General features: G+C 42.2%; 1 protein-coding gene across 1 annotated transcript in view; it reads left to right on the top strand.

Moving 5' to 3' along the window:
• The window catches only part of EPS8L1 (EPS8 signaling adaptor L1), a 76,981-nt gene that overhangs the window by 22,673 nt on the left and 41,891 nt on the right, over nucleotides 1–12,417 (top strand). Inside the window, exons 2-3 of the mRNA XM_069742398.1 lie at nucleotides 2,722–2,767; nucleotides 4,015–4,055. Coding sequence (XP_069598499.1) covers nucleotides 2,751–2,767; nucleotides 4,015–4,055 — 58 coding nt within the window. The 5' untranslated portion in view covers nucleotides 2,722–2,750. The remainder of the gene's footprint in view (nucleotides 1–2,721; nucleotides 2,768–4,014; nucleotides 4,056–12,417) is intronic.

Here is a 12,417-nt window from a genome sequence, read left to right as displayed (position 1 = left end):
TTGTATGATACAATATTGTTCTGCTCCAGGAAGACATCCAGGCCTCTCTTGAACCCCTCGACTGAGTTCGCCATCACCACCTCCTCAGGCAAGCAATTCCAGATTCTCACTGCCCTAACAGTAAAGAATCCTCTTCTATGTTGGTGGAAAAACCTTCTCTCCTCCAGACGCAAAGAATGCCCCCTTGTGCCCGTCACCTTCCTTGGTATAAACAGATCCTCAGCGAGATATTTGTATTGTCCCCTTATATACTTATACATGGTTATTAGATCGCCCCTCAGTCGTCTTTTTTCTAGACTAAATAATCCTAATTTCGCTAATCTATCTGGGTATTGTAGTTCTCCCATCCCCTTTATTAATTTTGTTGCCCTCCTTTGTACTCTCTCTAGTTCCATTATATCCTTCCTGAGCACCGGTGCCCAAAACTGGACACCGTACTCCATGTGCGGTCTAACTAGGGATTTGTACAGAGGCAGTATAATGCTCTCATCATGTGTATCCAGACCTCTTTTAATGCACCCCATGATCCTGTTTGCCTTGGCAGCTGCTGCCTGGCACTGGCTGCTCCAGGTAAGTTTATCATTAACTAGGATCCCCAAGTCCTTCTCCCTGTCAGATTTACCCAGTGGTTTCCCGTTCAGTGTGTAATGGTGACATTGATTCCCTCTTCCCATGTGTATAACCTTACATTTATCATTGTTAAACCTCATCTGCCACCTTTCAGCCCAAGTTTCCAACTTATCCAGATCCATCTGTAGCAGAATACTATCTTCTCTTGTATTAACTGCTTTACATAGTTTTGTATCATCTGCAAATATCGATATTTTACTGTGTAAACCTTCTACCAGATCATTAATGAATATGTTGAAGAGAACAGGTCCCAATACTGACCCCTGCGGTACCCCACTGGTCACATGACTTGGGATAATAGCCAAACTGCCCCTCGTCAGTGCAAAGTGAAATGTACATACTGTAGCAGGTGAAGGCCATGTTAGAAATTTTGCCTTGGGTAACGGCAGGTTCAGCTATCGCCTTTGCATACAAGACTACCTGCAGCAGTCGTCTTTTGGAATGATTATCTATCTATCTATCTATCTATCTATCTATCTCTCTCAGATGAACTGGATGACTTGATCTTTTTCTTAGCCTTGCATCATTGTTTTAGTAGTGCTCTGGATAAAGAATAGTTAATGTGCTGGCACAGTTCATCTGATTGATTATTCAGAACTACACCCTGGCACCACCTTCTGCTAATGTTACACTCCTCACTAAACGATGTATTTAATTATATGGATTCCAAGGTGTGAATCAAACAAAACAAGCAGTTCCATTTAAAATATCAAAGGGTAAAAAGGTTCATTAAAAACTGCAATTAGCAAATTTACTACTTCCACGTGGAAATAAAACTTTTAATCTCCAGCTATTTAGAGCTTTGATGATCTAGTCAGAGCCCTTATTGGCACTGCAGTGTCACTACCATCTACCCGGCCCATCTAGACCCTTTTTTTTTTTTTTTTTTTTTTTTTGGTCTTGAAACACAAATTACATAATGGGTCTGTCCTGTCTACAGCTTATTACTAAGGTTATAAATGGTGACCAAAACAATAAATAGGTGTTTTTAATAAAACTCTTAGTACATTAAACATGAACATTAATAATACAGAATGATTTTCAATATTTTGTGTTTTCAGAGAGGAGCTGTCACCAGGTGAAAAAGGAAGAGTTTTTGCTCTTATTTTATTCCCACCGCTCTTTTGACTATACTACTTTACTCAGGGGCGTGGCTCACAGGGCTCCTTGGGGGGGGGGCGTGGCTCGCAGGGCTCCTTGGGGGCGTGGCTCACAGGGCTCCTTGGGGGCGTGTATATAGACTGCGCTACATTACCTTGTCTGCCCCCTTAGTAAGGTCATAAAGTTTATATTCCTAGAAACATAACTTTTTCTTTTTTTTTTTTTTAAATCCTATAGCAAAATTGTCGTACAAGGTGTTTTTTTTTTGTTTTTTTTGTTTTTTTTGTGTGGAATGAACTGTAAGAAAAAACTCCAGGTGATGTAAAATTGTGGGAACAAAATACAATTCTGCAATCTTTTTTTTTTTTTGTGGGGGAAACGGAGGGTTTGTTTTTATGGTGTTCATTAGAGACATGTAGTTAAAATGTACATGCTATTTCAAAGAAAATATGGAAAAAATATATATAAAACAGCTATTGATGAACATACCAGTTTAATATGTCCATGAACTGTCCTCATTCTCATGCTCTGTCACTTAGCATCCACTACTTTTCAGTACCTAGTTCCTCTTCGTCATTCTGCCAGCACTATTGGTGCCAGAACTTCCTTCACCTTACTTACCAGTCTGCATTGCTCCATATATGTACTAAAATGGAAATTCCTCCTCTTTATGCAGTTTGACAAATGTTAGAGCAGGAATAGATAAAAATCTGCCCCCACTTCCTGCAGTCCATGTTGCATACTTTCCTGCCGTCATCTAACAGTTGCCACTTTCTAGCCACCCTTACCCTCGAAAAATATCGTATTTTGCATATATTTGCGTCTGTGTGTGAAAAAAATCATGACTATTTCTATATTATATGTAGATTATATTTGTGCCCATGGTTTCTTAAAATGTTAAATTTAACTTTTTTCCTATATTGTGTATGTTTTAGAAATTAAGATGTAAGATAATTATCGTAATATATTATTTTTTTTCTCCACAATTAGGAAGAAGATCTCTTAACCAAAGTATCAAAATGAGTTCCTCACCTCGGTATGTACCAAGAATGACACTAGAAATAAAGCTGCATTTAGTTTTGAACTTCTTTAGAACATTTGAAGAAGTTTTGACGTTTTTCTGTGTGCCGCCATATAGTGCACCTCCGCTATTCTAATTCTTTGAGGATTTTTTTTTTTTCTCTGCTTGGCTTACATTGATGGCTTTCCAGGTTGATCTGCCATTTCCGTTTCCTCGTCGCTCCGTGCTCCGGCCTGCGCAGTAACCACACATGATCTGATATGTTCCCGCTTGTGGATGTTGCTGTTTGTTTTGACTACCAGCTTTTACATTTTGTTACGTTAATGTGACACAATGGTAGAAAATTTGGCAGCTGCTGTTAGCAATCTCTTATCTTCCCCCTAATCTGGTCTGAAACTACATGACAGGTGTAATGAGGAACATGGAGAACTGTGAATAGAGGGTGGGGGCGAGCGGGACTGCGCTCAGGACAAACCACCCCAGCTGGATTCTTTTGGGTTCACCCATAACAACACTTCCGTTTTGGTTTTCTTTTGTATAACTTTGTGTTTTCTCGTTCACATTCATGCAGGATGAAATTTTATGGCAAAAAAATGCTATAAATGCTCCATTCCAGGCATTTGTAACACAACCGTTACCTTTAAAGAGTAAACTATTTTTTTTTTTTTACATAATTTTGTCCAGCAGGAAAGTTCTAAAAACTTTGTAATTCATTTTATAAAGGGATGTGTCTTAATTTCTCTAAAAAAAATAAAAATAAAAAAAAAATAAAACAAATAAATTGCATGTAAGTGGCTTCCAAACTTTGGCTTTTCCCCAGTCTGTTTCCCCAGTCTTCTGCTGCATTGTAATCCTATGGAGTACAGATGATGGCAGTGATGGGTCAGCAGCACCTGTGTCTCTAACTCTGGGGATACGCTGCTGCAGGAGACTGATCTGATGAGCTCATCACTGAGGAGGAGGAAGAGACAGGAGCTGACCCATCACCGCCATCATCTGTACTCCGAAGGAGAACCTGCTGATATCAATACAGGTGAATGAACTGGGCAAAGGCTTAAGCTTGGAAGCCACTTATGGTGTGTGCACATTCCTTCTGTATCACTGACAACCCATGTAAGACCTGTACGGGTTGTCCTCTACCTTTCCAACCAATAGATATAACGAATAACCGACTGAATGGAATTGATCAACACGGCAGCATAGAACGCCTCTGTGTTGTAAGTGCAATCGATATATATTCTAACGTTTGCTTTGTGTTTTAGACTAAATGGGGTGTCCAAACCCAACGCCAAATCCATTTATGGTAAGTCCAATATTATTGTGATCCCATTCAGCAATGTTCTGTGCTGTCCTCCTTTACCACATGGAATAATCAGTGGATTACAATGTGATTTTATTTTCCACGACACTGGCTATCCAGTTGTGCTTTAGGGTTATTCTCAAGAATCCAGATCAGGAGCGCACTGCTCCTCTGCCTCATGACTTCCTGTTAGCTAGGGAACGGTGCACTCCTGATGATTGACAACTCCGACCTATGGCTGAGCTACTGGCCCAAGCAGTGCACTTTCCCATGTTACAAGCAGAGGCAGGGGCGCTGACTGAAGCTGACCTGATGCAACAATCTGTGTAGCTTTTTATGCACAAATTTTGAAAAAATATGTTCTACACATTTGGAAGTCTTTTGCTTTGCTGCCATATGGCGCAACCATGCAATAACATACTCTCACTTAGAAATATGGCTTCTAGAGGGAATACCTTTTGTAATATAGCACCACTCCAGCTTTTTTTTTGCGCTTGAGTGGCACTTTAAATCTAAGCCTCCTGACACCGGTCTTACTCACCCTCTGGCATCTTCAGGTTTTTTTGGTGCCCCTACACCATCTTTTGACTGGTCAGAAGTCAGAATTGCGTCACAAGAGCTCAGTGCAAGTCTACGAGAGCCAGTATGAGGCCAAATGAAGCTCTCATGGGCTTGTATTGTAAAGAGACCTCCGCGCCGCTCCAGGAAACACGAGCTGGCAGCAGGTCATTTTTCAACCAGAGACCACGGCAAAAAAGGATGAAAAGGCTGGAAGGTGAGTATAAGACAGGGGGCAGGGGACTTGCACATAAAGCACCACTCCAGCGAAGCAATAAAAGAAAATGCTGGAGTGATGCTTTAGTGCATTAGGGCTATTTGACTACAATTTACTTTACATGGATGGACCATGAACTGGTATCTAGAGATGGGCGAGTTGATTCTCGGGACTACGGTCCATTGGCACGGTCAGTATCAGTGTCAGACTGAAGAACATTGGGCCCACCAGAGGATTTTATTTTGAGGGCCCACCTTTCTCCCCCACTGAAGAGCCCCATAGCGACTTCAAGGTTTGCACTATGAACTCTCCTGAATGAGATGCCAGGGCCCAACGGAGGATTCTCCGATTCTCTGGTGGGCCAGTCCAACCCTGTCAGTAGTTTGTGGCCACTGGACGGGAGGTTCGCAAATCTCTTACCTTCCAGGATGCCTCGATGCAACTTTTGATTAGCTGGGCTGGTACGAAGTCATTATTGCTGCATGATACGCCAACCCCGCTAATCAAAAGCCGCTCTCTGTGTCCTGTAAGGTCAGCGGTCACAGAACATTGACCTACCAATGGTCCAGAGTCCTGTGAATCAATCCGACCAGGACGGTAACATTTTAAAGGCATTGCCTCCACCTTTCTTTATATTGAATATGACCAGGTGGTCCACACATAGCTCGTTGGAAAGCTCGGACAATATATTTCCCCCGCACAGGGACTGTTACGTACCAGGCTCTCTGTGCTGGGGCTGAGGACCCTAACCCTAGATAGATAGCTGACCTGTATGCATTCACTTTAGCCTTGCATTGTTGATGGGGGAGTTTAGTTTTGCCTTCTGATCTAAAAGATCAGTTACTAGAAAATCAAGACTATCAAGTCTCTCCATGTGTAATTACGAACACGAGGTCTGTCATGATGGTCTAGGAAATAATTAGAACCGGAAGGACGAGCTCGTCACACCCGTCACAGGGACAGATCTCTGGTCTATAATTACTGTATCAATAGGTGTACGTGCATGACTGTCTATCACCGTCCTCCATTCCCATATTAAGCACTTAGCTTAGGGGGTCTCCAATGTAAAGTCCATGAGTGGAGAACCATACAGACATTAATGTTCTTCATTTCGGGACTGATACACAGGGTGGACTGGCGCTTCTACTAGAAGAGAGAAGACCACATTTACTGATTTAAGTTTTTGGATCAGTGATGTTTGCCGATAAAATGATATTTTTCTTGCCTTTATCTCTGCAAATTTGCATGATTTGTATGTTCAAAAAAATTGCCCCATGTTCTGACGAGGCCAAACATAATTCTGTAGTTTTTAATACTTGCACCCGCTTACTGACTAATACCAGATAGTGATTCATTTTATTTTTTTTCAGAACAATTATTTATTATGATTATCGTAGCAGCAATTTTTCCTAAGTTGCTTTCAGAGATTTTCTCATCATCAGTAATTGGTAAAATTGCAATGTGTTTTTTGAAAACAAACAACTTTGTAATTTATTCCTTATTAAAAATCCTTCCCATTGTCAAGAACAGAGGGATTTTTAATTCTATTTTGTACCGCTCATTGCCTAGGTTACCGGCCACTGCTGCATAGGAGGCGGGTTTCCTAGGCATGGAGCATGCACTTGAGCTGTTTGCTATAGAGCTTACATGTGTAACTGGATCAGATCCTTCTAGTTTCAGGGTCCTTGCACCGCTCCGAGTGCAGAGGCAAAGTGCACTGTTGGGGCTGGAGACTCAGCCGTATCGTTGGTCCAAACTGTCAATCACCAGAAGTGTACTGACCGCTGGAAAGCAGGAATCCGGGACCTAGGGCAGTGGTGCACTTCTGAGCTACAATCCTCAGAATAACCCACTAACGGCATTTAGAGATTCGCTTTACATCAGTCAAATGGATATAAGGAAACTATAGTATAGAGATGTTCATTGATGTCTACAGCAAAGTGTTGTGAGCATGCTCTGTGACCTGTGCAGACATCATTGTGCAGGGAGGGGACGAGGTTCACTGACCTATGGTGGATCCTGTATTATCTGTATATAGAAGTATGGGTCTGATGCTACAGCTTATATACTTCATGCCAAGCTGTGACATACCTTACACCAGAAATCTTACTCTAGTCAAAGACTGGAGTAAGATTAATGGCAACGTGCGTGCTGCTTTTTAGCACACCTGATTCATTAATTGTGCAATAGTAATGAGTGCTCGTTACCCGAGTTTGCCCAGGGTGATCAGCTATGCAGAGTATCGCGGGTGCTCGAGGGACATGTTTGCATCCCCACGGCTGCTTGTTTCGCTGCTGTCAAATATGCCCGTGTTTGTCAGGTAATCCCCGCATGATTTGTGCCTGTCTAACAGCCGTGAAACATGCGGGTTGGGAGCACGAGCACTTGAACTCACTATTTGCACCTCTTAACGAGTCAGGAGCGTCTGACTCCAACATACCCGCTCATTAAAACCAGTGAGAAAAACGCAGGTCTTGATGAATCGAGGCCAACGTACAAAGCTGTCCCATTTCAGACTCCTTCACGCAGATGATTAGTGACTGCGCCGGGAATTCTAGAGAGAATTAGGAATTGTCTCCATAATATCTGAGCTCAAATGAGGTCCAAAGTTTTAAAAACTTTTGCGTTAACGAGTTTCATATGGACACTGGAGACTGGCAATCAAGTCTCGATTAATTGTGGGTTGGAGTAAGATGGACGCGAGACTCTTAATGAATTTCAACTGATAAGCGTCTGCGAAAGAAACGTAGTGACCGGAGTACATTTCTGCGGTTGATTACGCCACGTTAATGGAATTAATTCTGCGAATTGGAATTAATTTGTCGGGTTCAATCAGCCACGGACCTTCTTGGATACAGGACTAGTCCAGAGAATGTGTCTCCTCCCCCGGACTAATCTGACCTTTTAATCACGCCTCCTTGGGCACGATTGACAGTCTGCACAGACCGCTGTTTACTGTAGCCCCATTATGTGCACTGTCAATTATGGCCAGGGAGGTGGAATTAGTAACCTATGGCAAGGGACACCACGCCGGACAAGTCTGCCTCTGAAGCTTTAAGGGTTCAAACTGCTACAAGTGCATCTCTCTAAATTAGAATATCCTCAAAAAGTTAATTTATTTCAGTTCTCAAAATTAATTTCAGTTCTTCAATACAAAAAGTGAATCTCGTTTATTATATAGTCATTACAGAGCGATCTATTTCACTTGTTTATTTCTGTTAATGTTGATGATTATGGCTTACAGCCAATGAAAACCCAAAAGTCGTCATCTCAGTAAATTAGAATACTTTATAACACCAGCTTAAAAATTATTTTAATATCTGAAATGTTGGCCTACTGTTCAGTAAATGCACTCAATACTTGGTCTGGCTCCTTTTTGCATCAATTACTGCATCAATGCGGCGTGGCATGGAGGCGATCAGCCTGTGGCACTGCTGAGGGGTTATGGAAGCCCAGGTTGCTTTGATAGCAGCCTTCAGCTCATCTGCATTGTTGGGTCTGGTGTCTCTCATCTTCCTCGTGACAATACTCCATAGATTCTCTATGTGGTTAAGGTCAGATGAGTTTGCTGCCAATCAAGCACAGTGATACTGTTGTTTGTAAACCAGGTATCGGTACTTTTAACAGCGTGAACGGTGTCAAGTCCTGCTGGAGAATGACATTTCCATCTCCAAAAAGCTTGTCGGCAGAGGGAAGCATGAAGTGCTCTAAAATTTCCTGGTAGACGCCTGCGCTGAATTTGGTCTTGATAAAACACAGTGGACCTACACCAGCAGATGACATGGCTCCCCAAACATCACTGATCGTGGAGACTTCACACTAGACCTCCAGCAGCTTGGATTGTGGCCTCTCCGCTCTTCCTCCAGACTCTAGGACTTGATTTCCAAATGAAATGCAAAATTTACTTTCATCTGAAAACACCTTGGACCACTGACAACAGTCCAGTTCTTTTTCTCCTTGGCCCAGGTAAGACGCTTCTGGCGTTGTCTATTGGTCATTAGTGGCTGACACAAGGAATGTGACACTTGTAGCCCATGTCCTGGATACGTCTGTGTGTGGTGGCTCTTGAAGCAATGACTCCAGCAGCAGTCCACTCCTTGTGAATCTCCCCCAAATTTTTGAATGGCCTTTTCTTAACAATCCTTTCAAGGCTGCGGTTATCCCGGTTGCTTGTGGACCTTTTTCTACCACAGTTTTTCCTTCCACTCAACTTTCCATTAATATGCTTGGATACGGCACTCTGTGAACAGCCGGCTTCTTTAGCAATGACCTTTTGTGTCCCTCCTTGTGGAGTGTCAGTGACTGCCTTCTGGAAATCTGCCAAGTCAGCAGTCTTTCCCATGATTGTGGAGCCTACTGAAACAGACTAAGGGACCTTTTTAAGCACTTAGGAAGCCTTTGCAGGTGCTTTTTGTTAATTATTCTAATTTACTGAGATAATGACTTTTGGGTTTTAATTGTCTGTAAGCCATAATCATCAACATTAACAGAAATAAACACTTTTGTTTGTAATGATCCTATATAATGAGTTTCACTTTTTGTATTGAAGAATTGAAGTCGTTAACTTTTTTGATGATATTCTAATTTAGGGAGAAGCACTTGTAGCTGCCCTGCAATGATAAAATTCAGGCTGCCTATAGTCACCACTAAGGGGCACTCATAAGCTTACTTCTGTTACTTTTGAAATTTTATAGTCAAGGCTTCTTCATAGGAATTAATGTTTCTTGAAATACCAGCGTTTTAGATTCAACTTGATTATAAAGCTCATCCACCTGCAGTGAAGAACATCAGCAGCATAAATTGTCCAGTGCTGCGAATTTGGAGACATTCACCACAAATTTGGCTAAGTCAACAGGATTTTTGCGTTATGTGCAATATTTGCACAATTTAGTGCAGTTATTGCCGCTGCGAGTTTGCTGCAAAAATGTGGTTACAAATATGTTACTTAACCCTTAGTTCTGAAACTTAAACTTATGGCTGCACATCAGATCTAAAGCTCTGTTTTTACATAAATGATGTATTAAGAGACTACAGTAAAACCCCAAATTTAAGTCACGGGTGGACATGCACTAACTGGAAAATCAGACTATGAAATACGGACCTCAATAATGTGTTTTCCTACATACAACCCGTGCATTGATATGTAAAATATTTTTCGTTTGCCTATCCGTAGGTAGGAGAGGATATACTTTTGTGTTAAATATGTGCCTCGCCCTGTTTTGCTCCATTCCTTTCATATTTCTTTTTGCTGTAAGAAGTTTCTTATCTTGAGAATGCATCCCTTCAGTTGGTGACATGTTCTTCCGGATCATCATCCAGATCATAATGTACATTTCTCTGTTTTGATACAGTGCTAATTTAAAACCAATTACCTGTAAAGGGTTATCCCCAAAATCCTAATTAGGTCTTATAATAAAGTACACCTATATTTATTCATATGAACAAATATAACTCCTTTTTAAGTCTGCCCTGTTTTGCACATATTACCCTCCAGTGGTCATTGGGACCATCCTGCTGAAAATCCAGGACTCCCGGTCGATCATGCGCAGCACTGTCTCTCTGCTTCCTGCCAGCACTGCTCTGCTTTGCCTCTTTCACTGATTGTGTGTGCTACCTTTACAATACACTCTATGCCTCTGTGGTCTCAATGCTTCTGTACAGTACCGTGCCTAGACAATTTTATCTTCTGCCACTTGCGTAATAGCTGGCTATGTTTTAATCATTTATAGTTTGTTTATCTCATAGCTCAATTCTCCAATGGAGCCTGTAAGGGTCAGGCAGTAAAGAACTACATTTCTTGCCCACAGCTGACCGCTTAGTGATGTGAAACTACAAGTGCTTCTCTGGTGATGCATATGGCAGAAGACAATCCTTTGCTATATGCATCAATAACACAGCATTTGCAGTCTAACATCTCTGATCCATTAGAAGCAGGCAACAAAGTTCAGCTCTGCTCTACTTAGTTATTATGGGCTCCATTGTGGAGTGCAGGAGAGTTGAGCTTTACTAGAACCAGCAAATGATGTAAAACCACATTGCAATATATATGTTTGAAGATAAAATCGGTCAGGCAGGGTACTCCAAAGGTGCAAAGCACCCATAGAAACATAAGGGGAATTCTACACTTAGATTAACTTGATGATATCTCAGAGAGGATGGGCTAGTCCAGAGCATACAAGATGGGGAGGGAGGAGGCTGCAGCACTGAGGAGAAACAAGTGCTGCTGGGAAATGTAGTTTTATCAGTGTAAGAATAGGACACCCTTTCTGCTATGTGAACCTGGATGCACAGACGGACAGATAGAGATGAAATTAGGACACAAAGTTACAAGAAAAACCTTATATTGGGCTTTGACTGTATAATAACAATAAATATGCTTTTACTGGGCTTTGTATAAAAAAAGAGCTTGTGAGAATAACCCTTTAAATACAGTAATAATGAAATTTAGAACTATGATCTTAGTTAATTAGAAAACACGTTTCCATTTCTCCTAATCTGGGTGGGACTTTGTGCTGTAGCAGTCAGTGGCATAGCTATCCTAGAGATCGATTATGGAGGTGAAAGGTCCGTTCCCATCCACTTCGGACCTTTTACAGTGCTATAATATTTATTGTTCTTCATCATTTTCAGCAGCGCTTTACAGACCTCATCATCACTGTCCCAATTGGGGCTCAAAATCCCTACTAGTATTTTTTTGGAGTGGTAGGAAATCAGGAAACCGGAAGGAAACCCAGGCAAACATTGGGACACCGTACAAACCCCACGACTGATACTTTATAACTTATGCAGACTTTTTGGGGTATGTTGTGGTCAGAGGAGAAATGTGCTCATGATTTTTGAGACAAACCCTATGGATTCCCTGCCATATTGTGGGTGCGTTATGGTATGGGGCACTATGAAATGCACATGAAAATCCAATAAATTCAGTCCTTTTTGTTGAAGACTTGCATAATCCGACCAGTCCTGGTTGCCAGGAACATACAATCCGACAATCCCTGTATTGCTCCAAATAACACATATTAGGCTAGGTTCACACTAGCGTTGCGCCGCCCTGCGTCGGCGGCGCGGCGCACGTAAAAACGCGCGCAAAAACTCGCGCGTTTTGCGACGCGTGCGTCGTTTTTGACGAAAATCGGACGCACAGAAAATGCTACAATGTAGCGTTTTCTTGCGTCCGACGCTAGCGTCGGAAACGACGCACGTGGCGAAAAACGCCACCAAAACAACGCACGCGTCCCCTATGTTAAACATAGGGGCGCGTCGCCGCTGCGTCGCCGCTGCGTCGCCGGCGCAACAGCGACGCACATTGGCGGAACGCCAATGTGAACGTAGCCTTAGATTGTCATGTGCTTCTCAAATATTAGCTAAGGGAAGGATGTCCTCAGTAGCCGCTTGGGGCCACACAGTATCGGCAATACAAGACTCATTCTTCAAATAGTCACATAATTCCTACCGAGTAAACAGGTTACCTGCCGTCAGCCCCATGTAAGTCACGCGTGCCGCATTCAGGGCTCCTGCTCCGGCTTCACAACTTGGAATTTACTACTGGAGCATATCTTGCTATAAACTATCTAGTGTCTGAATCTGTTG

The sequence above is a fragment of the Ranitomeya imitator genome, chromosome 10 (assembly GCF_032444005.1).
Source record: "Ranitomeya imitator isolate aRanImi1 chromosome 10, aRanImi1.pri, whole genome shotgun sequence".
Taxonomy (NCBI): domain Eukaryota; kingdom Metazoa; phylum Chordata; class Amphibia; order Anura; family Dendrobatidae; genus Ranitomeya; species Ranitomeya imitator.
Note: the sequence above shows the minus strand (reverse complement) of the source record. Positions and strands in the feature narration are given on the sequence as shown.